This window comes from Pestalotiopsis fici, assembly GCF_000516985.1.
Source record: "Pestalotiopsis fici W106-1 unplaced genomic scaffold PFICI_Scf_5, whole genome shotgun sequence".
In the NCBI taxonomy this organism is placed as follows: Eukaryota; Fungi; Ascomycota; class Sordariomycetes; order Amphisphaeriales; family Sporocadaceae; genus Pestalotiopsis; species Pestalotiopsis fici.
Window position 1 is genome coordinate 3911097 of NW_006917095.1, and position 26970 is coordinate 3938066.

Below are 26970 nucleotides of genomic sequence, written 5' to 3' on the forward strand. Positions count from 1 at the left end.
AAAAGAGCGTTCATGTGAGGTCATCGCAGGATTAGTCCAACATGCCGAGGAGGGGAGCGTGTTCCATCGTCTGTTGTCTGCCAGAGGCAATAATGACGAAACAAGGTGCCAGGTTGATTTGTGCTTGGGATTGAATCTGGTGGGCTGTACATTAGGAAGTACGGACCACTTCGTACGTAGCGAAGCCCACTGAGCCTTACCAGCATGCACAGAATGACACAGAAGAGAAGATGAATGGGCCTTGGCCGCCGACACACCAACAACAATGAGTACATTCACACGATGTATGTAGACAGGCAGGTAAGTATAGCAATCATTGTTACCCATACATAGCTGCCCGGGAAAGAATTAGGTCTCCATCCTCCCATCATGTCTTGTGAGGAATATATCACCCAAATACGGACCCTCATTCCCTTTACCTTGTAGGTTGTACAATAAGACCCGTGTGTATTGATGCCCATTTGCGCTTGATCATAACATCATTTGAGGTGTCATCCTAAACGCCTTTCTGCTTCTACAGGTATTAGCACGCGACTCAGGCCTCTATTCTGACTAGTACCGCAGGTTGCCACCATTTTTATTTGTCCAACAGCGTTTGGACTGATGATCGATGCCTGCTGACTGATAACTGCTGACTGAGCATTAAACGCTGACTCGCTACCTACTCTGACCTATAACTCTGTCTGTATTGTGCATAAAAGCTGCTCTACCCATCCATCATCACGACGGGTAACCCGACACTACACTAGATTCAGCCCTGTGGCGGCTATGCAAACCCTCAATTTACATGTATGCGCCATTTCCTCACGTCCTAGAATTTTCAAAATCGGGACGTCATGGCGAAGATGGATTTTGTGAGATCCAAGAAAGATGCCCTTGACGCTGCTCCATGTTCGTTTCTGTAATACTTGCAAAGCCCAGACGTTGCATATCGTCATAAGAGGCCGAAAAGGTCATGATCTTCACTTGTTACCAGCACCATTCGCCGAGGTTCCGAACGTTTGTGGCGCTCAGGCTGACAATGCCAGACGCGTTTACTGCTATTTGTTAAATTCAAATAGATCTTCAATCTTGGCAGAGCCAGCTCCATATTTCATGTAAAATTGACCAAAGGCTTGCCAAAAGACCCGCCTGGGGAATATGGCAGCCAGAGGATGGCATTGCGAGGTATTCCTCACCTGGTACCGTTTGGCAAACCCCACCCTAAGTCAGAACATGTACTCCCTATAATAACGGGAATGAGGAGACCAAACAAATAAAAATAAAGCAAGAACCAATACCATTTGTTATTAGTGAAGAAACGCCAAACAATATCTGTTTCTATTACCTTTTCTTCTGCATCATGGGGTTATATTGTACAGTAAATTCCCTTGAGTGGCTGGCTAGCTAACAGCCGTACGGAGAATGCCAGGTCAGCAGCCTACGCCCAGCGTGGTGTCACGGGCAGCTGGAACACATAGGTTAGATCAGCTTTCATGCACTGGCGACTACATTCACCGTCTTTCTACGCTCACTGTCAAGATAGCGGGGATCGGTACGACAAAGGTAAAGACTTTTCAAATTTTCGTCCATATTTAGGTAACGAATCTGCCAGACAGGGCTGCGGGCACCATAACCCATACTGCGCAGATCTGTGACAGCAAAATTTGTTTTTCACATGCTGAAGGAGTAAAAGTTCTTAGTTGTAAGTGACTAGCGTGAGAAGGATCGCAACCGCTCATGCGATCTGCCCTGTGAGGCCCGCCATACCTTGCTTGGTATCTCCGATCTTCTGAGACGCGACTTTCGTGTCACTCTAACGCTGGCTGTTTTATTTGGATGTAGAAGAGAAAGCCTACAAGCAGCGTTATCTGAGCCTCTTCTATTAATTTATGAGGATCTCGCCAGCCGCATTCTTCTTGCATATGCATCTCTTCTCTGTTATGGCATTGATCGATCGTCTCAACAGACCATTTGATGACAAGTGCAATCGACCTCGTGTATTAGAAGGGATACGAGAAGGTCAGATAATGAATGTCGAGGGCCTGGTAACTCCTTTTGGCTGAACCAACATTTTGGGCTGAATCTTTTCTTAGTCCGCGGACAGCAAGCCAGAACCGGAGGTTTGGAAAGCATATGTACGTATGTATTGATTGGCCTGTATACCTTGCTCTTCTATGTCGCCAACTGTTATTCATGGTATCGTGGCCGCGCAATTTATTTCCTTGTCGCATAGCAAAATCCCGCCTTTCTGATGTGAGATAAGCAATATGATGTACAAGGGCGGAAAGCATGAGGAAGCTTCCTGGTTGACACTGCCAGGTCGTGCTCTTGAAGCTCCGTATTGAGAGCCACTAACATCTACCGTCACTGCGGCTTCGCGCCGGTATGGTGTTTCTGGAACATTACTCAAAATGGCGTCGTTCTTCCATGGTCTAGAAAATGATTGAATCATTGCAACTTACAATTATTACCCATCTAGTGTGAACCAAGCCTCTGTGTACTCGCATAGACCCCGCTTAGCGCCAAGCTCTATTGTAGCGGGGAGCGAAATTGTAGTATTTCCCCAGTGTTGTAGACCGGCTGGCTGCCAAAGTAATAATTATGCTAGGACCCCTAAAAGCTACGAATGCTGTCCAACACCTGTGTATGACATATCGTATCATTGTTTTATACCTTTTTTTTTTTTTTTTTTTTTTTGAAATTACTCGAGGGTATCAGAAGTCGGCGAGGTCAGTTTTCTTTCTTGAATGTTTCCTTAGAAAAGACACTTCTGGTCATTTCAGAGAACAAATGGTGGAATGCGTATTCCCACAAATCAAAGATCATCGCATTGGGCAAATGATCAGTCAAGAGTCACGAGTTTTAATCCGCCCAAAGCTGATGTTGCCTCCTCCAACAGCAGGCGGCGGTACAGAGATTACTTGATTGAGCGGGTGATCTACATTCGTACAACATTGAGTATGTATAGATAGCCTTGGACCTTGGTATGCCTCTGGCTGGTTTGCTTGGTATTTGCCCAGGAGGCAAGTATGTGTCCAAGGAGGCTAATACGTTGTTGCCTCGAAGGCTTTCTCGCACATTCCCGACTTTTCACATCAGATTGGTTAGCAGGGAAGGGTGTCACGTTACCCCTCTTCGGCCTTTCTATCCACATTTTGACTTACAGCTTACCGTGTGTGCTGATCACCTGAAACTTCAAACTTCTAGTATATAGAAATCGTGATAAGAAGACTAGTCTGCTGACTCGAGGCTCGGTTTCCCCCCCTCCTTTGTAGGCACATTAAAAATTCGTGAGATAAATCGCGAGCATACTCTTTGTGTAAAAATATATTCTGCGGAGAATGACACGATAGCCAACATTAAAGCGCATACTTAACCACATAGAATGCTGCTAGAATTACTGGGCAACTAGAACGTGAATCGGGAGGAGCCAGTAAGTAGCGATCTCTCATCCCTGTCTCCCACTGTCGTCATTCCGCCCGCATTTGCCGCCCGCGGGCCCATCCCATTCGTAATTAGCCCGCCAACTAGCTATGTACTTGTAATGATGCAGAGCTACGTGACGTGCACTACATTTAGTATACGCTACTGTACTCATAATTACTAGTGGCCGAGGTGCCAGACAACCGGTTTTCTCTTTGTGGATTCATGATGGATACATGCGCTGAGATTATTCCTTGGTGATATCATCGTCATGGCAAGGCTTATGCGCCACTCGACCCAATAATCAACCCGGGTAGTATGATGGTATACCACCTTGTCTAAAGTAGCAATGAGGAAGATCTCTTGTTGCGACATGCCCATTACAAATTACCATTACATGTAGAATACCTTGACTTGACTCGAAGGCATAGCCAGCAATCTTGAACATGCTTCAAATTTTGATCATTGTTGATTGATAAGCTTATGTTATTTTGACCCTTGCCCTTGCAACTGTGTATACTTGTAGCGGACAAAAGCTGTGTTTATAGGAGATCTTGCTTGTTACAGGCCTGAGTCCGACACAAACGTGAACCGTGGCACTACGCCTTTCGTTTATTGCATGATCGGAAATGGTTCATGCCGGCGTATACTCACGAAGCTACTCACGAAGCTCAAATGCTTCTGATTCCTTGCGCGGCATTCTCCTGGACCTGAAAACCTGTACCTTCCATTCCCATTCCCACGCCATCATTGACTAACATGACATGAATCGTGCTCTTACTCCAAACCCCTGAATCTGCGGTTGAATTCTTCGACAGCAACAGCAACCATGCGATACAAGAATGTTCGTCCGCTTTCCTCGCCAATTGGGATAAAAGGACCGTTCGTACCTCCTCGGAGAACAATGCTGAGACCCGTGCGCTCCTTTGCAATCGTCTGAACGTCCTTGAGGGAAACATCCCACTCGGTCGTCAGGCGCCGACTCCTAATAAGCAAGATTCGGCTATATGTTACCATGACAACCATGTCCTCACGAGGAAGTTCAAGGTGAGCAATGTACTCCTCGTTGAAGTAGCGTCCATTGTCAACCTGCTTGAGCCATGATTGACCAAGAGCCTCCCGCTGATTGTAGGGCCGAACAACACCGTCCGAGGGTATGAATCGAGTAATGCGTACGCGGTCTAGCTCTGAGCCATCAAAAACAGTAGTGGTATTGCGGACACCCTCCGATACGTTGGAGGCGAAATCGAGCACACCCACAGCAGGTTTGGTCAGCAAACCGAGAGCGCCCTTACCCACGCCCTTGAAGAACCCTGCAGCTCCTTCCTGCTCTGCACCTTCAAGCGGCTTCTTCGCAACACCACCAACACCAGAAGCAATAGAGGTGAAAAATGAGTTGGCGCCAGCCGTGAACCCGTAGAGAGCGTGCTTCGGTCGGTTGCGAGCGCGCGTGATACGTCGACGGTCCTGGAACTGCTTATCCAGGGTTGCAGCGGCGAGTCCTTTGCTGAAGCTGCCAGTAATCTTTGAGAACGAATCTGAAAACCCATAGACTGACTTCTTGACAAAGCTGGCTGCTCCTTTGGCAATACCAATGCCCAGATCCTCGGGCTTGTCTGACATGATGAGTCCTTGATATGGTTCGTAGAAGACATCCGTAATACCGCTACTGATGTTGTTGAACAAACCGACCGGGTTGCCCAAGAAATCGGCGCTGCCAATAATCTTGTGGACTTGGTAAATAACCTCCTGGCTGTAATGGTTCGACATGTTCTGAACGAGGACTGGAATGGAGACACGGGCATTCTCAAGCAGCAAGGCATTCAGACGAATGGGTGCATCGTTCACATTGCCGATGGCCATGGTCATTGCATTGATGAAAAACATGACCGGGTTATGTGATGATGTCTTGTCCTCCACGTTGACACGCTCAGTGCGCATGAAGGACAGGTCAAGCTGCATGGGCTGAATGTTGAGCACCTCAAAGTAAATGTCTTGCCCGGATTGCTGCTGCTTGGGCTCAGGAATGTCGAGCCCCTCATCGCATAGCTTGCCTTCGTGGGTTTCTGTCCAAGAGGCACCAGGAACCTTTGTAAAGTCAAGCACGGCGTAAATGAAATCTTCGTCGAGTTCGACCGTCATCTGCTGCAAGAGCAATGTAGCATACTTGACATACAGAACACCGTATGAATCGTCCTTGACTCTTGTGACCATGGCATGGAGAGACGGATGTGTTTCAATTTCCTGGGCCTGCTTCGGAACCACTGAAGGATATAGGACCATCGGGAAGAGCCCTCCATAGAGCTGATTATCGATCTGAATCCACTTGATTGAAGCACTGACGCTTTGGTAGAGAGCCGACTCATTGAACTTCAGTTGGACGTCTCTAAATGTCACGTACGCCAACTCTTTGAGTTGTGAGTTGATAAGGGAAATGCCAATGCCGGACAGCTTCAGGGCTGCTTGAAATGTGGTTCCAGTATCGAGCTGCTTGACCTCAAAACCACCTGTGCTGTTCGTACTTAGACCAGTTCCAGTTCTTTGTCGGTAGAGGCTCTTGTTTGCTTTGAAGTTGGACAGGATCAGGGTCTGTGTTGGACCATCTGCGGCAACATTGATGTCGATGATCTTCTGGTTGCCCGAGGCGCCCACAAACTTCATGGGAATCAGATTGCCAATCTCGGCTAATTTGACATGCCGCTCCTTGTTGGAGGTACTGATCACGACCTCCTTGAACTTGGCGGCAGGGAAGTCCCAAGCATACGGCATGATACTACGGGGCGGAAGTTTATATCGTATAGGCCGCCATCCTGATCGGTCTTCCACACCATCTTCGTCGACATTGGGATTAGCCTGCCAGAAGGTAAATTCTGTATCGCTCTCGTTACGCATGGAGAAGGGCCAATTTTTGGTCTCAATGCTAAGATGCAAGAATATTGTTGCATCTTCCATCAACGTTTCGACACGAATCAGGCGCTGTCGTTGTCCAGCCTTTGCAATCTTGACGTGTGTGGTTCCTAGGTCAGAGATATTGAACGATGAGCTCCACTGATTGTCAATGCCAGGATAACACAACGCAAGCTGCTTTACTTGTGATCTTTGCAAGGCGTGGAGAGGCTGTAAAGCACCAGGCTTCAGCGTCATGATATTGGACGAGCCAGGTTCTCGTATATTGAGTTCTTCGCCAGACTTGTTCTGAACGACAAATCTTGGGGCCAAGGTGACAACTCTGGTCATCTTGTATTTGCCCTCTCCTGCCTCGACAGTGATACCGACGTGGTACTCTGCGCTCTTGTTCATAGCCGGAAGGACAACATCAGTGGTGCTACCGATGGCGTCGAAACTCTGGGGCTTGCTCCATTCAGAATCGCCAACTTTGAGAAGAGCACGATTCCTGTGATCATCACTTCCGAATGAAAACATGAACGGCAGCGCTTTGGGTTGTTCCTGATCTGAGTTGTCCATGAGCGGCGATTGACCCGCAGCTCGTTTGGCTTGCTGAAGAAACTGCTTGCCACGGATGTTGACTTCTAGGGCAGTCTTGTTCAAGACGACATAGGGGCTGTAAACAGTAATCTTGAAAGCGCCACCACCATTGGGAACCTTGAAGTAGTGGAGTCGTAGCTGGAGCTGCAAGCCTTCCTCATCTTTGCACACCAGCTTGTGTTCTTTGTGGAAATCGTCTTGTTGTCCGGGATTGATGATTGCGAATTCGCTGGGTTTGAATACTGTGTCCTGCATGTCAATGCTCATGAGCAGGAGATGTGATAACTCCACAACATGGACCGGACTGACACCGCCTTTGCGCAAGAAGTTTGTCCAGTCCTTTTTGGTGTTTTTGTCGTAGATCCGGTACTTGAAGTCATATGGTAAGAGATTCTCGAGGATGATTGGCGGCGAAAGCTTGATCTTCATGTAAGGATATTTTCTGAAGACGGGTTAGCGCGGTTCATATGGAGAGGATTATGTAGACAGACCCGTTGAGGAAGTGACTCTTGTCAAAACTTGTGTTCATTTGAAAATAGAACGGATCATTGCCATCACCTTTGCAGACCAGAGTCCGCGTGGGTCTCTTGATGAGATCCTTCCACCAGAGATGTTCAGATGACCAGGCATACCCAAACCCAGAGTCTGGACGCACCAACAATGACTTCACAAAGCATGCCGCTACTGGAGCTGGTCGGCTCTCGCCCGGAGGGATTTTCTCAATCTTCAAGAGATGGCCGTCCTGAGCATCATACACACCCAGTTCTACAGGGATCTGGGTGGCATTCTCAACGACCAACGGCGAGCGCAGCGTGACATACTTGATGTTGTCGCTGCCCAGCTGTACCTCTACGAGGAGTCGATGAAGTGTATTGTCGGTCTTTGGCCTCAAGCTGTATAGATATTCTCCTTGTCGGTTGATGCGGATGTTCTTGACCGTGTCAAATCCGCTACCTTCAATCTGAACACTCACGCTGTTTGCAGTACTGTTCTCGGAGATGATGTTCTCGCGCATCTTTTCCCAATGCTCAAAGCTCCAAGGCGCCTCTTGACCATCTTCAAGCTTTACAGAGATATTCTCGGTGTTGCTTTGGTTTCTGGCCTGGACAAGCACTTCGAATCCAGTGTAGTTTCTAATCTTGTAAGGCGACTCGGCGCCTCGCGGTTTTCCAAGGACATCTTCGTTCTCCGTGAGAAAGTCAAAAGACTTGGATGCTAGGGCAATGGTTGCAGTCGTGACGGTAAGGTCAAATGTCTTTCGTGATTGCATGTCGATCGAAAGCAACCCAGTGTCTTGCGATCTTGCTACGCCAAGGCCGACTTGCCATGGCTCCAGTAGAGGCTCCCAGGCCGACTTGGCAAAATTGTAAACATTAATATACATATCCATGGCAGTCTCAGCCTTGAGGTTGCCGGTCCAGTCGGCAGCCGACGCCGAGAAGCTCTTGATGCTGAGGTCCACAATCGGCAGTTCGTGTACATCACCTATCAACACAACGCGTATGCCATCTATGGTGGCAGTCAACTCCTCATGGCGCTTTGGTCCTCGCTTGATATCGTGGACTGGCTGCTGGGGCTGTGATGGTTGCCGACCTCGGGTTGTCACGGTACCTGTGGTTTTCGCACGGTTGGCAATTGTGGACTGACCCCGACCACTGGCCGTGCGCTCCTTGAGGCCATCCCGCCGAAGCTCTTGAGCTTTCTTGTCCGATGCAGATGGCTTGTTGATTTCTGGCTCATTACCAGACAACTCCGATGCCTTGCGGACGATTTGAAGAACAAGAAGAATGTCTCGCAATGAAAGTCGAAGGATTAGCGGCTCAACATCAATGTGTATATTGGTCAGGTTTGGCTGCGAACTGTCAAGGGAGAGTTGAATGGAAAAATCATCCAAAATGCGGAGGCGCGTGTCTTCGAACCTGTCCATTCGACATAGGAACATGCCAACTTTTGAGACTTGGAAGGTAAGAGCATGTTGCTGTGAAAGGAGCACCTGCTTCGTGCCCAATACAATGGCCTCGGAGCTCGAACTCAGGGGATTCGCAATGAGGATTACTTGCGCGTCCACAATGTTCACACGGAAGGCAACGTTCAGTTTCCCCTTGTCTTCGGATGATTGAGTCTTGGATTGCTGTTGCGAATTTGGGGATTTGCTGCCCGTCCAAACAACTTGCATTGAGTCAGCATCAGATCCGTCAGCAGAGTCGCTGACGCTTTCTTCAACCTGCACTGGCTCGTCGACCTCAAGACTGGCGGTTACAAATCGCTGAATCGCGAAGACGTAATCCAAAGCAAAAATGACACGTGGACTGTCAATGGCGACCATCGCGATGAGATTTCGTTCTTTGCCAGCGCTCATTGAGATGGAGGCCATGAATTGCTGCACACTTTTGTTTGATGAAGTCATGATCTTCCTGTACTTATTTCCTTCGCCATATCGAGAATCCTGTATGGTGAACGAATGAATGACGAATTCTGCTTCAAGAGAGCCGTCTGCAAGTATCCGCGTCTTGAGTTTACTGTCATCGAGCGAAAATTGTGACAAGCTGGCCCTTTCAGTGTTACCAACAGGCTTTGCTGCAGGAGCATTGATCAGCTCTAAACCAATCTTGTGCACGGTAAAGACAAGGTCCAGCTTGGTCCAGGTGGCCTCATGAGATCCCAGCTCCGGGCTCAGATCGATGAGGGACTCCTCCCCGGCAGTGGTAGAGGACGACATGGTCTTGGCCCGCCGTAACGTGCCTTCGTCAACATCCCTCTCCGCTTCCTCACCACTTGCTTCGGTATCCGTGGAGAAGGCAGCTGGAACAGTCCGCGAAATATCAAGCAATGACTTCAATTGGTATTGCGTGATCTTCAAATTGAGGTCTGTCATCTTACCCTCAATCTCCATATCTGGCCGCTTTGAGCCTTTTTGGTGCTCGGCATACGTGATGTTGAAGCCCAGGTCGACGTGGTCGATCATTTCTAATTCTTCCGAATCGTCATGAGAATAGTGGAAGAGAGATGTGAGCCTCACATTGCGAATGCCCGCTGAGAGTTTCATGGCGATTTGAGCATCTTGGGAGTCGTCCAGGGGCACGAATTTGTTTTGTGCGTAGATCTCACCAAGATAGGCCGTGACTAGGTCGCGCCTTGGCCGATCGGGGATAATCGCACCAGGAAAAACAATGATGGGCGTGTTGACGACAACATCAAACTTCATTCGGCTGGTGCTCTGTTGGATCTGTTGGGCTTGATTGGCGGCAGCTTGGCGAGCAGCATTGTAAATAGCCTGCATTTTACCAAATTTGACCAGGAATTCAATGATCTTCCTGAACGGTTCGTCTTGAAAGTTGACCTTGATAGACCCGGCACGGAGGAATATTGACGAGTCATATCCAGGATATGCCTTTTCGTTGTTCGCATCAAAAGTTTCATACCTGAAGTCCGCGAGTTCGTCTCCCTGGATTGTCACGAGCCTTCGAAGACTGGAGTTTTCCGAAGCTCCCACGTTGACGTCGTCTACGAGACTAAGATCGCCAAGCTTTGTTGCAATTCGCATTGTCTTGCCAGAGAGGTAGACGCCAATATCAGCATGATTGAAAGATAAAGTCGCCAGACGGATCCCATCATTATTGAGGATCATCCGAATACTCTTCAAGTCAACCTTGACACGAATTGATCCACTCTCCTGCGACTGTTGCTCAATTACGGGCTCTACTACCCGTGGCGTCTCGTTGTCGTCATTCTCATCGTCGTCTTCGGTACTCGCAATCGCTCCCTGTTGCTGGCCATTCCCGCTGTCATTATTCGCAAAAGTAACCAAGATGAAGTCGAGTAACGTCAACAATGTCTTGCGAGTGACGACAAGGTTGATGGTGGATACTGCAACATTGATGTTGGTCTCTATCCCCTCATATACTGGCATGAACTCTGGAGAATCCCTCTTGACCTTGATGAACTTGATTTCCACAAGATCTCTCTTCTCTCGCCGATCGTCAACATCACCAGATGACACGATTGACTTGAATTCTGAAGATGGATTGTCTACAAAGTCGTCCACAGTGACAGATCCAAGAGAGACTTCGGCAACCATATCAAAAGGGCGTATGTAGAAATTAAGATCAAAATCCTCAGCCACCAGCTCCACCAAGAGCGAATCAGCCTTGATACCGTCAGGATCGCTCCGGTAAAGCGAACCTTGCAATTTGTCAACCGCAAATTTGAATTCGAATGTCCGCTGCTGCATCTTTATCTGTTGGTTTGTGCTTCCTTCTGAAGCATCTTCAAAGTCGTCATCATCGTCATCCTCATCATTCAGAATCACTGCAGTCTGCTGAGTTGCGAATAGGTTGGCAGAAGACTTTCGGCGATGTGATTTGTAGGAACGACCTGATGCACTGCTGAGCAAACGTGGTCTCTTGGTCTGCTGCTGCTGTATCTGGCTTTGCTGCGTGTCGCCGCCAAATTTGGGGATCGCAACGTCAATAAGCTTCATGAGACTCTTGTACTTGGTATCCGAAACAGTCGCATGCAGAACAGGCATATGGCCGGATATCTTCATCTTTGTAAGATTCGGGGCTTTCGGCAAAATCGACATGGCAACCACGAAGTCTAAGTTGATCTTCTCCACGATGTGAAGCATTCGTGTATCATCCTTTTCCACGAGCTGAGACTTTGCTTCAGCAATTGAAGGACCGATGAGAACTTGGGTGGACGTCAATTTGACCAGGAAACGGTCATACATGAGGGATTCAAGCTGCTTGAAGTCCTCGTCCGAGTACCGTTGGTGTTGTTTGTCTTGTACCTGCTTCAAAACGTCTTTGTCAACGAGCTCGCTGCTGACACTGATGTGACCAGCATCTAGAATGAGGCAGGTCGATCGATCAGTGGTAATGCTCTGTGGAATAATGATGAGAGGTGCCTGTAGATCTAGCTTGGCATTGAGCGTCTTGTGCTCCTCGAGAGCAAACTCGAGGCCAGCTCTAGTTTGTTGCCTTAAACCCTCAACCGTGGCACCAGCTGTCTCCATGAGCGCGGTGATTGATTCCATGTGTCTCTCTGGAGGTTTGAAGAAGTCCACTATGCCCACAACGAAGTTTGGATTCCACACTATCTCTAGTGGTTTGAGCTTAGCCGTGACTGCGAAATCGCCTTGCCCATCGAGCGGGTTTTGCTCGACCTGAAGATCGAAGAAGGAGGTTTGCTTTGACTGTTCCAAATCGGCAATTGAGAGACGCTTTTGCTTGCTCGCTTCCGGCGCATCCTTGACTCGCACGATTTCCTGGAATAAGGATTCAGGGGTAGTGCCGTCGTTTACTCGGAAACCACCCAGGCTAATGTCAGCCAAAAACGAGTCTGGCCGTTTTAGTCCTTTTGCCTTGAAGACGTCAAAGTGCAGACTCAGCAAATCTCTCTTCGCTTTGTGAGGACTTTGCCGCAGGGTGAAGCTACCTGTGCTGAGACACGCATCAATTTGCATCTGGACAGTTTCCCTTGGCACGTCTACAGCGTCGGCCAATGCTGCTTTCTCATCCCAGTCAATCGCCTCGTAGAGTTCCTGTCTCTGCTCCTCGGTCATTTGTGTATTCTCGCTGGAGTCTTGTTGCTGCTCGGATGGCTTCGAGCCCCATGCCCAAGCCAGCCAGCCTTGTTGCTGTTGTGGTTTTGGTGGCGCATTCTTTAGGGCTTCCGCATTCTCCTTCTTCAGCTGATTTCGGGCAAGCGATCTCCAGAATCGAAGGTCTTCGTATTCAAGCTTTTGTTCGAGCCTGTTGATATCGTCCGCTTCCTGGGCCGAAAGAGACTGGTTGGCTTTTCTCTTCTTGAACAATTCAATGTATCTGCGTCGGTCATCGCGCCTCTCTCGGAAATAGTCCCAACTCCACCGCCGGTTGCGCTCATGAATCTTGGACAGTACCGCATCCCCGGCGAACCGGAGCCAGGCACGGGGATTTTCCTTGGGCGTGACACCTTTGGGCTGAAGCTTCTTGTATTCCTGATGGCGGATGAAGTAGTGAAACAGGTCCACCATCATCAGTGCGTCGCGGTATTGATCATCATCAAGTACAACACCGATCTCATCGAAAAGAAGGCTGCTTTTGAATTTGGGCACCTGGACGTTACCACTCTTGTCTAATTCGAGCTTGGCCTGGCCACTGACGGGTCTGAGGATAAATTGATGCGTTGCTGTTGCTGCATCCTCTCCTTTGCCGATCATTCTTTTGAATTCAGCAATTAGCTCGTCGTGCGGTAATGCCTCATCCCCATCGTCTGGCACCTCGCGACCTGAACCTAGCAGTTGCGTGTCTGTGTTCCAGTATACTGCAAGGGCTTCCAGTTTGGCCAACTTATGTGTTGTTGTGCTCGAGTTCTGTATGAAGGTAGGCTTCCACTCGCCATCGGTCGAGACCGCGCTGAACTCCTCGAGCGTAATACCGAGGGCAAATGGATGACCAGGAGTAGATATCGAGTCTTCGTAGCGCACGTGTATGTTCTTGACCGTCACTTGCAAGTTATCAACAATCTTGGTTACCAAGCTGTCCGTGAAACTCTGGCTCTTCTTTTGTTCTTCTTGGCTGAGACCAGCCTGCGAGCGTTCTTTCAATAGCTCAGCAGAGTCCAACTTCTCCATTTTCAGCCTCTGCTTCCTCCGCTCCTCTTCTTCAGGGTCATATGCCGCCTCCTCCTTGGGCGATGCCAACAGGAAGACATCTTCCACGAAGACCTTGACCGGCGAACCTCGGAGGTTGGACCAAGGTATTACAAGGGTTAACTCGCCGAGATGACCCTCAACGACGTTGATGGGTAGTTTGAGCTGGTCGAGGGCTTCCTTGCGCAACTCAAGATTGCGCAGTTTCACGTCACCAGACCAGATACCGACTTTGAGCTGGGCGGGGTCAAAGTTCTTGACATACATGCCCAGGAAGCGGTTCAAAAGACCGGCGACCAGACCTTCGAGCATCTTGACCTTGTGTTGCCGTAACCCGGGCAGCGGGACAGTTGGGTGTTAAGGCGGGGTATCGCGATGCCTCATGGGCAGGGAACGCTCGGATCGCGGATTGGAATATATGCTCTCAGGATTGCGATTTCGTCATGTAGTCGTTGCCTCATTTGAGGTCGGGGTTCGAAGTTGAGAGATTAAGCGCGGGAATTTGGCGTTCTTTGGCAGGGCAAAGTCGCTAGACTGAGTAGATATGCGGATTGACTCTGTCGACGTGATTTCGTGTGTTGTCTCAAATGCAGGCAGTCCAGGTAATGGAGGTAGCTCGGCAGGGAGGTAGTTGTAGCCAAGGTACGTAATGTAGTGGGGGGTTGGTCGCCTGCCCACAGGTACAGTGAGTGAGTGAAGGTTGACGAAGTCCGACCCGAAGAACAGTTCGCCAACCCTAGCAGGATAGTGTTGCCGAGAAATCTGCAGTCACTGACAATCAGCCAGCGGAAAGATCACTGCAAGGAAGCCAATAAGGGGAAAAAAAAAGAAAAAGTTCCCTGGATTCTGGGAACAGAAGCAACAGAGGTAGGCGGATGATGCGCAAGTAGTAAGAAAAAGGCCCGTGTCCACTTATGACCTACATTACCTAGGTAGCCAATTTGTAGGATCTGGGGACAACTTAGCTAGGCAGGCTCGAGGCACAGATCACCGATCTTCAGATCGTCTGTTAACCAACAACGTGGCGCGGCGTGGCGTGTCGCGTATGGCTGACAAGCTCCAAGTTGGATTTGGCAAGTTGGTGTGTCGACCAACGCCCATAGTACACTACTACTTTAGTAGTGCATAATGGTGTAGATACGTTACTAGAGACCTACCTTCTTACTTCCTGCCAAGTACGATATACTGATACTATGTACAGAACTTGATTACACATAGGTACCTATATAGGTGGGTATCGATGCTTGTCATGCATCGGGCATAATCGATTCTATGTATTAACCCTGTCTGCCAGGTAGGTACGAGCAGATGATAATCCCTCGTGTGAGATGAATTGTATATTTCTTTGTGTAAAGATGCACAATGCTCTGCTTTTGTTTGAATTGAAGGCTCCAGCATTAGTGTAGAATGTCGGACTGGAAGTGTAGGTATGTATGCTACTATGTACATTTCCTATCCACTGACTTCCTTCACCGTGTATGACGCCACTGAGAAAGCCATCCCGATCCTCTCATAAGAATTTGAACCCCTACAGACCCAACCCAGGCTTGGATTCATGGTTAGCAGTTGTGGCTGGATGCAGTGGTGGGCCTGAGTGAGTGAACATCTTCATAATGCTGCGAGCCATGGTTGGAAATATTCTACTTATCTTTTTGATAGCATACATATGCTTGGTATGTGTCTTTGCTGCAAAGATATCCAAGAACACAACGAGGCGCCTTGTGGATGTCATGGTATGACGATTCTCGTGTTTCTCTGCGCCGCAAGCCACAAATTGCGGGGTAATTTGGCCTGACTTCACACTAATACTCTGCCCATAAATGCGTCAGGGAGGTGATGCCCCTGGCACCGGCAGGTCCTCAGGACTCTTCCCTGGTAAGCCTGGTTGCCTGGCCCTCTCGATGAAGGTCTGTCTGGCATGACACTGTATTGCACTATTTTGTGTAGTCACGGTAGGTAAGGCCAATCTTGCACTACCTACAAATCCATGGATGCACTACGTACATATGTAGCTACTTTCTAGTAGCCATCAATACCCTAGCAACATTGAATGGTGTCTTGGGTGTTTCATGGTCTCGTTGGATGGCTGGCAAGAAGCTATGCACCTTTCCCTGCTCTGCTCCCAGCTCATGTCTTGCTCATGACGTCACTACGACGTTCACGAAAGCTCTAAGAGCTCCAGAGCTCCAGCCAACTTGGATGCTGATCAGGTCCCAGATTGAAGGCATTGATTGATACCAATTGAGGATTTGAGTACATCCGCCGGGTAGGCGAAAACAGCCTTGAGACATGTACCGAGGGCAATGTTATCTTTTCCCAGCGCAACGGTACACCCGCATCCAGTTTAATGTGACAAGCGCTGGAGAAATGTTGAATTGACTTCCAGGCTTGATTCGCTCGTCTCTCGGCATCTGTACAATACACCATGCATCGAAGCTTGATTGCATCAGGAGTCGATACTTCTTTTCGTCACGGTCCCGCATAGTTCCAAGACATGAAACTCTTAACTCTCTTAGATGCCAATCCTCGTATTTAGGTGATTTGGTTTCGTAGTCTCCTCATAAGGCTTTCTATCTCATCGTTGATATCTGCTGTACACATCGTGATTCTCTCCATTCCGCGTTTCTGTCTCCAACGACCACCCACCTTCCTTGCGCATTACCACTCCACCCTCGCGCGTGCGAAGCGCTCAACTTTAGATTCGACTCATCGGCCGCTGCATCATGTTGCGAAGTAGCCGAACACTATGGACGAGCTCTGCTAGGAGTCTTGTCTCTAAAGATCCATCAACAATTACGCCTCGGCCGCTGGCAACACGCGCCCGCTCGTTGTACCAGTCTCATTTGCCCCGTCGTCTCGCAGACCCCAAGCCACTGTATCTCGTTCACAAGACGTATTTTGCAACTAAACCCGCGAACCCAGAGGAAGAGAAGAAATGGGGCCAGGAGAAACTGAAACCTCACCCAGAGTCGGTATCGACTGAATCTAGCGTCCGCCAATTCCTAGAACCAGATCAGTCGCGTAGCTCTGCACAGCCCGTTCAAGAAGGAATAGCACATGACCTGGTATGTACGCGATGCAGAGAATGTCCATTAATAGACTTGAGAATATGTCACTAACTTGAATGCTTGTGCCACGCTAGAACCTCGTCAAAGAGACGTTTGCATTGAGTACGGTGCCCAAAGAATCTTACGTCCTAGGCCTCGCCGGCACCATTCCCTACCTCGCGACATCCTGCAGCAACTTATACCTGTCCTGGGCTCTGAACACCGACTGGCCTACGTCGTCCAACTTTCTCAACAGCATCCTCATGAACCATGAAAATGCAAGGTATTGGCTTAGCGTCATTGAACCATTGCAGATGGGCTACGGGGCGGTCATCATCAGCTTCCTTGGCGCCATACACTGGGGACTTGAGTATGCTGAGAAAAAGCCAAGCTATCCACGAACACAGTTCCGATATGGGCTTGGTGTGCTGGCATCAGTTGTGGCTTGGCCTACTCTCTTCATGCCTTGGCAGTTCGCCATGACTTCCCAATTCGCTGCATTCGTAGGTTTATATTTTGCCGACTCTCGAGCTACTGTTCGTGGCTGGGCGCCATATTGGTACGGCACATACCGCTTTGTGCTGACTGCCATTGTCGGCGTTGCCATCATGTTGAGTCTCATTGGGCGAGCCAAGATCGGCGATACAGCTCCAAGATTGTCTGGTCTGGGAGAAAAGTTCCATCAAACCCACGGTGAAGAGGCTTACAATTCCAAGTGGGCCGCAGCTGAGTCCGAAGAGAAACAGCGCCAAAAGAAACAAGAGGAGGAGGATGAGAAACGCAAGAAGGAAGAGGAGGCCAAGAAGAAGAAGGAGAAAAAGGCCCAGAAGTCAAAGGACACGAGCCAGGAGAAGAAGGAGGCCAAGAAATCTGAAGAGGGTCAAGATTCGGATAAAAAAGACATTAAGAACGATGAGAAAAAGGCTGAGGGTAAGAAGGATAAGGACGAACCCGAAAACAAGGAGAACCAGGAACAAAATTCCTAAGATGTTGCGTATAGAAATGAGGAGCGAGAAGAACGCAGTAATCAGAGTGGTCGGGGCTCTCGCGCCTCGCATCAAGTCCTTGAGAATGTGTCCCGCGGCATGATTCTAGCCTGGAGTTCATTGAATACAATAATGTCAAATTTTCTTACCTAAACAAATGTCTCTCTCATATAGGTTCACGCCTGAATGATGATTTGACGAGATTGAATATACAGCCATTGAAACGACCACAACCCGTTGAATGTCAATAAAATGGCAAGAAGCGAAACGAATACTCCTAAGGGAGTCTTGGGAGTATTTCAGCTCTTCATCATCGAGCCAGCATAACTATTCTGGCCATCCCATATCAAAGTTGTTATGAGACCATTAGCTATTTTTTCAGAGTGACATATAAATGGTACTGTACGTATATAGCTGATAGAAGTGCGCTTTTGGCAGGTACCAGCGCATATCGCGCGTCTTCTTCTAGATATTTAGAATCCCGACTTGATGTTACATCCATTCAACGCTTGGTCTCTTACGCTGACCGGTGGCTGTCAGTTTGTCCCCCCACCCTATGATCAGATCGACAAAAGGCTTACCAACACATCCCAATGCTTCTCTACTATTCACGCCCACAAATAGAGTGTTCCTACTCACTTGACAACATCTGAACATGGGACTACAGAACTCAACAAACAACACTGCAGAGCGAAGCCAGATCTTCAGTCTCGATTGATTTCTGTTGCCCCCATTTTTAAGGGCCAAGACTGCGGCTATTGGCAATATAGTTTCTGGATTGTAGACAGGACATTTTTCAATGCCACGTTTTCTACGTCCACTACCAACCCACAGCTCTCCATCGGCCAATTCCCAGTGGCCGCTAGGCTTCCTTAAAAGAGAAACAGGAAGTGAATTGGTACAGTTCCCTTTTTTCAAGCTGATCATTTCCTCTGATTTCTGATGATTTGTTTAGCCATTGCATGCTTAGCAAATATTGCCTGAGAAATTATGAAGGCGATTGAAAGCTGGGCAACATGCCTTTTATATCGATTACGAAATATGCAGAGGGAACGGGTCGACAAATCTGGGCGATAGGGATCATATGATCAGGGCAAATACTTATATGTACATTTTCATTGATTGATTGATTGATTGATTGATTGATTGATTGATTGATTGATTGATTGATTGATTGATTGATTGATTGATTGTATATCTTCAGTACTGGGACGTCTCAGCATACTGTCGCGTGCTATCATGTACTATGAAGCACTCCGTGTGTAAAACGGCTGATAGCTGTTGTATTGAGTAAACGAATATGGAATAAAGCTCCTCTATAGATTCATTTTTACAGCGAAATCAGCACCTATTCATTCCCTGGTATGGTGGTCACGGTCTAGTGTATCCGGCTGACTGTTTTCAATTGCCAGCACTCAAGAGTTTAGAAAATATCTGCATGACCCAGAAAAGGGATCAATTCCAGTCTGGCTCGCTAGCTCAATATTTCCTAGAATGGTTAGCAATTCGTGTGATGCCTAATACCTTCGCGATGTAACTGCGCCCTTATTTTCTGGAATGGCTGACACACAGACCGCTAATGCAGGGCGGTTAACAGCAATACTATGTACAACGGCAAGGAATGTGAATATATCAGCATCCTGATTGTTCAAGATCAGCTTTCATATCCAATTCCACTCCAACGAGATATCAACGGGAAATTACACAGATCCGACTCAGTATCTCATGGACGTTTTTGTTAAAGAGGAAATCCTGTGTTTTGTGTCGTGACTGATCGCAAATCCCCGACGCTTCGGAAGGCGCCTACTAGTCATACGTAAGGCACTTTTTTTAAGGAGAAGTTTTCTTATAGTTTAGCGATGTAAGGTCGGGTAGTTTTGCTTCAGATGAAGTTTTAACTTGAAAGAAAGAAAAGATCGAGAATAGCCATCCTGGATCTCGGTATCGCACCCCAGTCTTTGACCTCGGTAAGTCGACCGAACATCCTGGCTCGCTCAGCTGAACACAGATAGATAAGTCTAGCCGAATACCAGTACTTCGCAGCTCGGTGCGTTTCATACATTCCGGGCACAGTTCAATCTTGCTGAGAAATCAGACAGAAAAGTGAGTTTAAAATTTGGCCTGGGGAGCCAAAGCAAAACTTTCGTTCACAGCTGTTTCAATACCGCTCTTACTAAATGTATGTTATCCACAACTAGAGTACAAAGATCTCGACCAATTTGACGAGTGACGTGCGCTCATTTATCGTGGCATTTCTTGCTATCTACTATGTACTCAACAGTCTGCTGTAGTGTTTCAGCGACTGATCCAAAAACCATCCCTGGCTCCGTCCCAAGAGCATTGCATGGTCGGAGGACCTAGCTTGGAGGCAAGATACTCGGTGTCGCATAGATAGACTGACCAATGATGTTATGTTCCGGCCATCCAGAATATGTCTGTGCGCTGCTGAAGCATGGATATAGACCCCCGTAACGATCAGCAAGCTTAAATCTTTGCCTCTATACTGGGCTCCCCGTCTTCAATATTAGCCAATCTAGAGGCCGGGGCATCTCGCTGTCGGCAAACTCGCTTCAATTTTCCACATTTCAAGACCCCGTTTTTGGCACGGTTGGGCTCAGACACACCGACCCCCTTCCTGTCAATTCGGCTTTGCATTGAAGTCTCGGCCGGGAAAAAAGAAGAGAAAGGAAAAAAAAAAGGATCTGCTACGACTTATTGTCCCTTTGAGGTTCCATTCAACAGCAGTCACACCTTATTATACGGGTTGAACCCTTTATACTGTCAGGCCATTCAGCTACAATGTTTGTTATTCTGCTCTGTTGGTGATGAGATTGTTGGTGACTCTTCGAGAGTCGAGACTTTCCCGAACTCCGATCGCGGTAGGATTGGCCTACCATTACATTGACCCCGGAAAGCCAACCGATGCCGTAAACCGCCTGATCTCGTGATCCAGCCTGGATACTACGCTTCCAGAAAGACGGGTGGTTGCTCCGGGTCACCAATATGTTGATGCTACCTCCTGGGGTCTTCATTCTTGAGCTTTGATGCTGACTGCACATTGCAATGGAAATGCCAATATGTGCCCAGGTATACCTACCTGGGTCTTGGCTCTATCTGCTTCGATATTCCAGTGTCCGAGCATATTACATTGCAGTAAACTGTGCATAAATCTAACCTGATCTGTTCCACGCCAACTGTGACCCGCACTGCAACAGATGCTCATACCTTGCTCGCCGTGGGCACAACATCCAGTCCGCCCCTGCACCTGTGACTTGCGTTCAAGATGAAAAGCTTATATCTCCCCCATGTAGAACTTCAGAACCCCTACAATTTCTCTTCCCTCCTCTGCATGCGCCTTTATCCCAGAGAATCGCAGAGACTTCGCCATACGTAGACGTCCTGAGTGGCGGCAGCCATCTTCGAGCCACAACAATGGCAGGGCTCAATCAGCTTCCCGCCGGCGTTGAAGGTGTCGCTGCCTTTTCCTTGATATACTCATCCATTAGCCTGATATGTAGCGGATTGCTGATATGGTGCGCGAGGCTACACCGAGAAACATGGTCCTGTGAGTGGATGCAGCCCCAAGCTCGAATGGCTTCTCAGATCGTGCAGGCTGATATATGGGCACAGATATTTCCCTACTTGCCTACTTTGCACTCATCAGCAACACTGCTTCGATAATTCAGCAGGCATACGACATTTCATTTTATCGAGACCTATTAGCCGGTCAATTCTACAGAAAGACCACTTTCTTGGAAAACCCAGAACTCGCAATTGCCAATGGGTCTTATGGGCTGGACCTGGCCCTCTACTATATCCGTCAGTCAATGAGTTTTACTACTGCACCCTCCAGGATGATGAGCTAATGGACTTGGTTAGAATATTATTCCTACAATGTCGAGTCCATGTTGGTCATGTTCTGGGCATTTGAACTAGCGCAGTCCGTTTATGGATTCAGTGCAAAACCACACCTGAGACAAGTGCTCCGTAGGGTTAATTCAGTGGGCAAGGCAATTGCTATATTCTTTCCTCTCTTGACGATCCTTCTTCTACGAGCCCCGGCCGTACAGAGAGTCTTTGTGGCATTCATACTCCTTGCAGACCTTCCACGTGAGCGACTTCCTGACAACCAGGTATCACTTTCTTTCTACTAATCTGTAGCAGTGATGATAAGCCTGGCTGTTAGTAGCACCACCATGATCGCTATTCTCATCAGATATGTCCAGTCTCGTAAGAAGATTTCAAATTGGACACCCCAAGGGAACGACACCGCAGCTACCACCGAGACATCCGCAGAGACAATCCAGACGACCGAGACAGTAGAGACCGGGAAAAGTAGGAGATCTCAACGAAATCACGGGCTATATGACCGATGGCTCATGGTCAGGTTTACAGTGGCATTCGTTATCTTAGCGTAGGTTTCGAGACGTTGACGCGGGACATAAATCTTATACTGACAACCAGACTAGAGTCTTTGAAGTGACGAATACACTATTTCAGCTTCAATCAGTCAACAACAACAAGAAGGACGCAACACTTACAGAGCCTGACTATAGCGTGGAACGAGCGAGATCAACGTTCTTCCTGTACCTTCCCGGCGTTACCCCTGGAATATTCTTATTTCTGGTATTTGGTACCACTGCAGGTTGTCGTACAGCTATAAAAGGTCTTGTGGTGCCAAGATTTATAAAAAGTAATACAGGTGGTAGGCGTCGCAAGCAAAAGCTCTCAGACGTCGAGGCGGTCGATGTCGCAGAGCCTACCGCAGATCCATTTGCGGACACATCAGCAATCGATGCAAAGGCGGAAGAAGCAGCAAATGATCCGATTCTATCTATTCCCAGGTCGGCTTTGGTCTCCAAGTATAACAGATCATTTGATCGATACAAAGATTCTATCGAGAGTAGAATGCCGATGGGGTCTGAGAGGCAGTGGCTCCAGAAGAAAGATGATGAGTTCGAATCAGAAGGGCCTGATGGGATTGAGCTGCGAGGCAGATCAACGTTGGATGAAATTCGGAAAGATTATTATCAAGCGAGCCCCGAAGAAAGCGATGACTCTGGGCCCGTATTACCCATAATGACTCACCAGCAGCGAAGAATACCTGGAAGCACGAATGGCGCATCTATACCTAGTTCAGATAAAGGCACATCAGCTCATCCTGGCTAGTTGCCGAACAATAAATGCTCCGAAAGACCTGATAACAGTGCTGCGACATGGATGCTGTCAGCCCATTTCATGATAATTGCAGCAGAGCTTGGAGCGCAGATACGTGCACACGTACCCGTCGATTATGACCAAACTCTGACACTTTCACTCATCCTGGAGATCCAATGTTCCTCTTTCTCCGCACTACGAAGGGACATTACTGATGCTATTGGCATGCGTCATGACGATGATATCACTGAGGGGTACATGTCGAATTGAAGCATATCCCAATATATAGATTGTGCGTCTTAAGCTTTTCTGGATAAAACCTAATCGCAAACTAGTTCGAGCATGCCATTGGAATGCTGCAATTGGTTTGTAGCCCACTCGATGGACGAGATCAAATCCCATATATTCCCCTCTTTAATAATCGTTCATCATAATACTCAAACAAGCTCTCAAGTTGTCCGATTTTTCAACCGTCCCAGTAGCTCTGCTTTGGAGTGATTTGAAGTCTCGAGAACAGCTGAAGTAGACGCAGAACAAAGCTTGTGCCTCATCCACTGGAGGATTTATCGTTGGCGCCCACAATCACGACGACTTGAATAAGCAGCAGGATCTAATCAAGAAAAACACCCGTTTGACTGCAATAACCATGATGGCCGTCTGTCAAGAAGCTCATAAGCCCCATGACTTCTCCTTTGGGGCTTCCAGGCACCACAAGCGTCGCATGAGCAACGTTGCTGAACAGGATGGTACTATCGGACCATCTCTCAAGGTACGCCGGGAGTCCGCGTGAAAGTAGATCGACATGCTAAGGTGACCAGTGTCTATTCATGGGTATAGCAGCAGTAAAGCTTGACGACAACAAGGTGGCAGTTTCGCTGGCCGCACACGATACCACATATCTTTTAGACTTCACGGTCGAGCATTTACGACTGAATTCAGACCCTGCAACCACACAAGACGTCATAGCAGACTATGTAATCGATGCAGTACAACGATACGAACATGAGCACTATGTCAAGATGATTGGAGCAGGCGTATCTTCAATCGTGACAGAACTCAGTCCGAAACTCTGTTCACGTCTTTGGCTACAAGTTGATGTGATTCCCCTTGTACTACATCACTATGATAGTACAGAGCGACCATCTTTCTGGGAGGCTAAACAGGTTGATGAACAGGCAGACTCTATGGCTCGGAAATGTGTAATGTTGTCATCACGCTTTCCTCATCTTCAGATCCCGACTCACATGTGCTAGGTGTTTTGGGCCTTCATTTGTGCCTTTGCTCCAGGTGGGATGGCGAGGTGCCGTTCAAGTTGACTCTGCTTTTCGAGTACAGCTGAGTACATCTGCCGACCACCAGAATACAGTGACCAGAGAGACTTGGAGTGCGGTGACTCAATTTGCCAGCAGGCTAAAGCAAATGGGAACCAAGATCGCCTTTTTCAGTGCCACACCACAGGGCGGGGGCGTGGCATTGATGCGACATGCACTTGTGCGATTCTCAAAACTCCTGGATGTTGACTTGACCTGGTATGGTGAGTACAGAAATATGTGCAACTATATACTTGCATGATGAGCTCACTCAGACTGGTAAAGTTCCCAAGCCACGGCCCGGCGTCTTCCGCAGTACCAAGAATAGTAAGCAACTTCCCATGTCACTTCTCCCTTTCCCTGGGTTGTCTCATGAGCACGCATTGCCCAATTTGATACTTCAAGAGAGCGAACTCAGACAAACTGCTCAAAAGAGCTGTCTCAAGCTCAATTGTCTTCCCAAGTAGACAATTGTTAACATATGTTGTTGTAGTGCACAACATTCTCCAGGGAGTCGCCAAGCCTGATCAGCGACTGTCCGACGATGAGAAGGACGCCATCAGAGGCTGGATAACAGACAATGCTAGGCGATACTGGCTTGCCGAAGGCGGACCTCTGCGACCGAGTGCCGAGGGTGGAGCAGATGTCATCGTGGTAAGATGCCCTGAATACATACCACTGTTGAAAGGATTTGGTGTCATATACACGCTAGAATCTAACAATAAGCCCAGATTGATGACCCACAAATGCCTGGTCTCATACCGCTGATCAAAGAGATGACTCCCAACCGACCTGTACTGTACAGATCTCATATTCAAATACGAAGCGACCTCATTGCTCAGGTTGGATCTCCTCAAGAGGATGTTTGGAAGTTTCTGTGGGATGACATTCGCCATGCGGATATGTTTATTAGCCACCCAATCCCACAATTCGTGCCACACAATGTACCTCGCGAGAAGGTTGCCTATATGCCTGCAACTACTGACTGGTATTATGACCAATCATTTCATCACCTGCATATAGCTGACCAGTACAGGCTGGATGGACTGAACAAGCCGATGAACGATTGGGACAGTGGCTATTATGGAAACAACTACAACATCCAGTGCAGAGCACAACAAATGTGAGTTTTACCAATTAGAAAAGCTGAGCATAAACTGATTGAATCGCACTTTAAGGACCGAGCTCGACTACCCAAGTCGTAGGTAGTGCGGTTCACACAGTTCCAACAGATTTACGTCTTTGGTTTTCTGTTTGCATTTTCTTCCCTTTCCCTCTCCCAGTATCACCTACTTTGACTCCAGCACCAGAGATACAACCAGAAACTAATCTCTGAGGGCACAGGAAAATATATTGTCCAGGTTGCACGATTCGATCCCGCTAAGGGAATCTCTACTGTGATTGATGCATATGCCGAATTTCGCAGACGCGCAAAAATATCGGGTCTGAAAGAGATCCCACAGCTCGTGGTGTATGTTTTAATAATATCGCAGTGCGTTGTGTTATTAGACTAATATGATATGTAGCGCAGGAAACTCCTCCATCGATGATCCTGATGGGAACATGATATATGATCACGCTCTTGATCAGATTGAGACTCACTATGCTCATCTTGCTAAGGATATCAGTGTCATGAGATTGGATGCCAACGACCAGCTCCTGAATACTCTTATAGCAAAAGCGCACGTAGTTCTACAGCTCTCTACTCGAGAGGGCTTCGAAGTGAAGGTGTCGGAAGCACTTCACGCCGGACGGCCGGTCATTGCCACTCTTGCCGGAGGCATACCATTGCAGGTTAGTAATCAGTGTTATTGCTTTCCCCATCGGCATGCTATTAGGATAGGATTTAAAGACAGCCTGTTTTGTTTTCGAATGCAAGCCAATGTAAATAGTAATCGGCTTAAGTATGACTTGAAGAGGGTAATTACTGACATGTGTTATGAAACAGGTAAAAGATAACTGCAATGGCTTTCTGGTTGCGCCTGGCGACTACAGCGCGGTGGCACAGCATTTGCTTGAGCTATTTTCCGATCATGCTTTGTGGGAAGATATGAGTACAGCTGCACGGACAGGCGTCAGTGACGAGGTCAGTACACCTGGAAATGCGCTGGCGTGGTATTACCTTGCCATGAAGTGGACCGAGACCTGCAGTCAAAAGCCCAAGGGTACATTGGCAGGTAAGGAGGCATGGGTCAACGATTTGGCTCGGACGGAAGCCAAATGCACTTTTGTAGAAGCTGAAAACCGCCTTCCTCGTTGGTTTACCAATCAGCGCAATGTTCCGCTACTCTCACGAGACAAAAGTCTTGAAAATTACCAAGCCTAATCTACCACCAAATAGACGCCGCTCAGAATCAGTTGCTATACTCACCCTTTACGGGCGCACCGAGATTGATAACCATAGCATCTAAATGGCAGGCTCAACACCTTGACATACCCTGGTGCATACTAGCTGAGCTTGTGTGCCGACCAAAAAGAAAATTGATGTGGTACCTAGATCATCGGGTCTTGGTTAATTGCCCGAATACTTACCCAAGTATCGACAAGTCTCTTCCCGCAATTTCTGAAAGAAAAAAAAAAGAACATGGCGAATAAAAGAACTATATCTGGTTGAGCCTCGGGGTAAGTGAAAATGAGGACCAAGCAGGTACATTTACCGGAAACGTTAAACTGCAGCTGCACACTGCTTAATCTGAGTCTGTGTCCTAATATATAGTACTCTGTATCACATATCAAATGTCGCAAAGTTACGAGCATTGCACAAGTCTCGGGATTGCTGCAAAGGTCCGATGGTGGTATGCATGTCAGCGTGGATAGCGACGAGTGGACGAATGCAATTCGAGATTGAAAGGATCATAAATCTGCCCTTGAACGAGAAAGGGGAATATCAAAACATTAAGAGCTACAATTTTTTTTCCCTCCAGGGAAAAAAAAAAAAACAAAAC

The 26970-nt window shown here is 47.9% G+C and overlaps 4 protein-coding genes across 4 annotated transcripts; 3 read left to right on the forward strand and 1 right to left on the reverse strand.

Annotated features, from left to right (window-relative positions):
• Positions 1-4182: 4182 nt before the first annotated feature.
• Positions 4183-13837, reverse strand: PFICI_08466 (uncharacterized protein; the record flags this gene model as incomplete). The annotated part of the gene is made up of 2 exons (XM_007837047.1): positions 4183-7333; positions 7383-13837. 2 exons carry the CDS (start codon positions 13835-13837, stop codon positions 4183-4185), a joined length of 9606 nt encoding a protein of 3201 aa, XP_007835238.1.
• Positions 13838-16248: 2411 nt separating this feature from the next.
• On the forward strand, positions 16249-17558 carry PFICI_08467 (uncharacterized protein; the record flags this gene model as incomplete). The annotated part of the gene is made up of 2 exons (XM_007837048.1): positions 16249-16590; positions 16668-17558. 2 exons carry the CDS (start codon positions 16249-16251, stop codon positions 17556-17558), a joined length of 1233 nt encoding a protein of 410 aa, XP_007835239.1.
• Positions 17559-21754: 4196 nt separating this feature from the next.
• On the forward strand, positions 21755-22727 carry PFICI_08468 (uncharacterized protein; the record flags this gene model as incomplete). Its single annotated transcript, XM_007837049.1, has 3 exons — positions 21755-21972; positions 22028-22203; positions 22261-22727. 3 exons carry the CDS (start codon positions 21755-21757, stop codon positions 22725-22727), a joined length of 861 nt encoding a protein of 286 aa, XP_007835240.1.
• Positions 22728-23364: 637 nt separating this feature from the next.
• On the forward strand, positions 23365-26351 carry PFICI_08469 (uncharacterized protein; the record flags this gene model as incomplete). Its single annotated transcript, XM_007837050.1, has 11 exons — positions 23365-23484; positions 23534-23922; positions 23969-24249; positions 24311-24352; positions 24519-24679; positions 24757-25013; positions 25062-25148; positions 25204-25226; positions 25370-25496; positions 25552-25819; positions 25974-26351. 11 exons carry the CDS (start codon positions 23365-23367, stop codon positions 26349-26351), a joined length of 2133 nt encoding a protein of 710 aa, XP_007835241.1.
• Between the last annotated feature and the right edge of the window lie 619 nt (positions 26352-26970).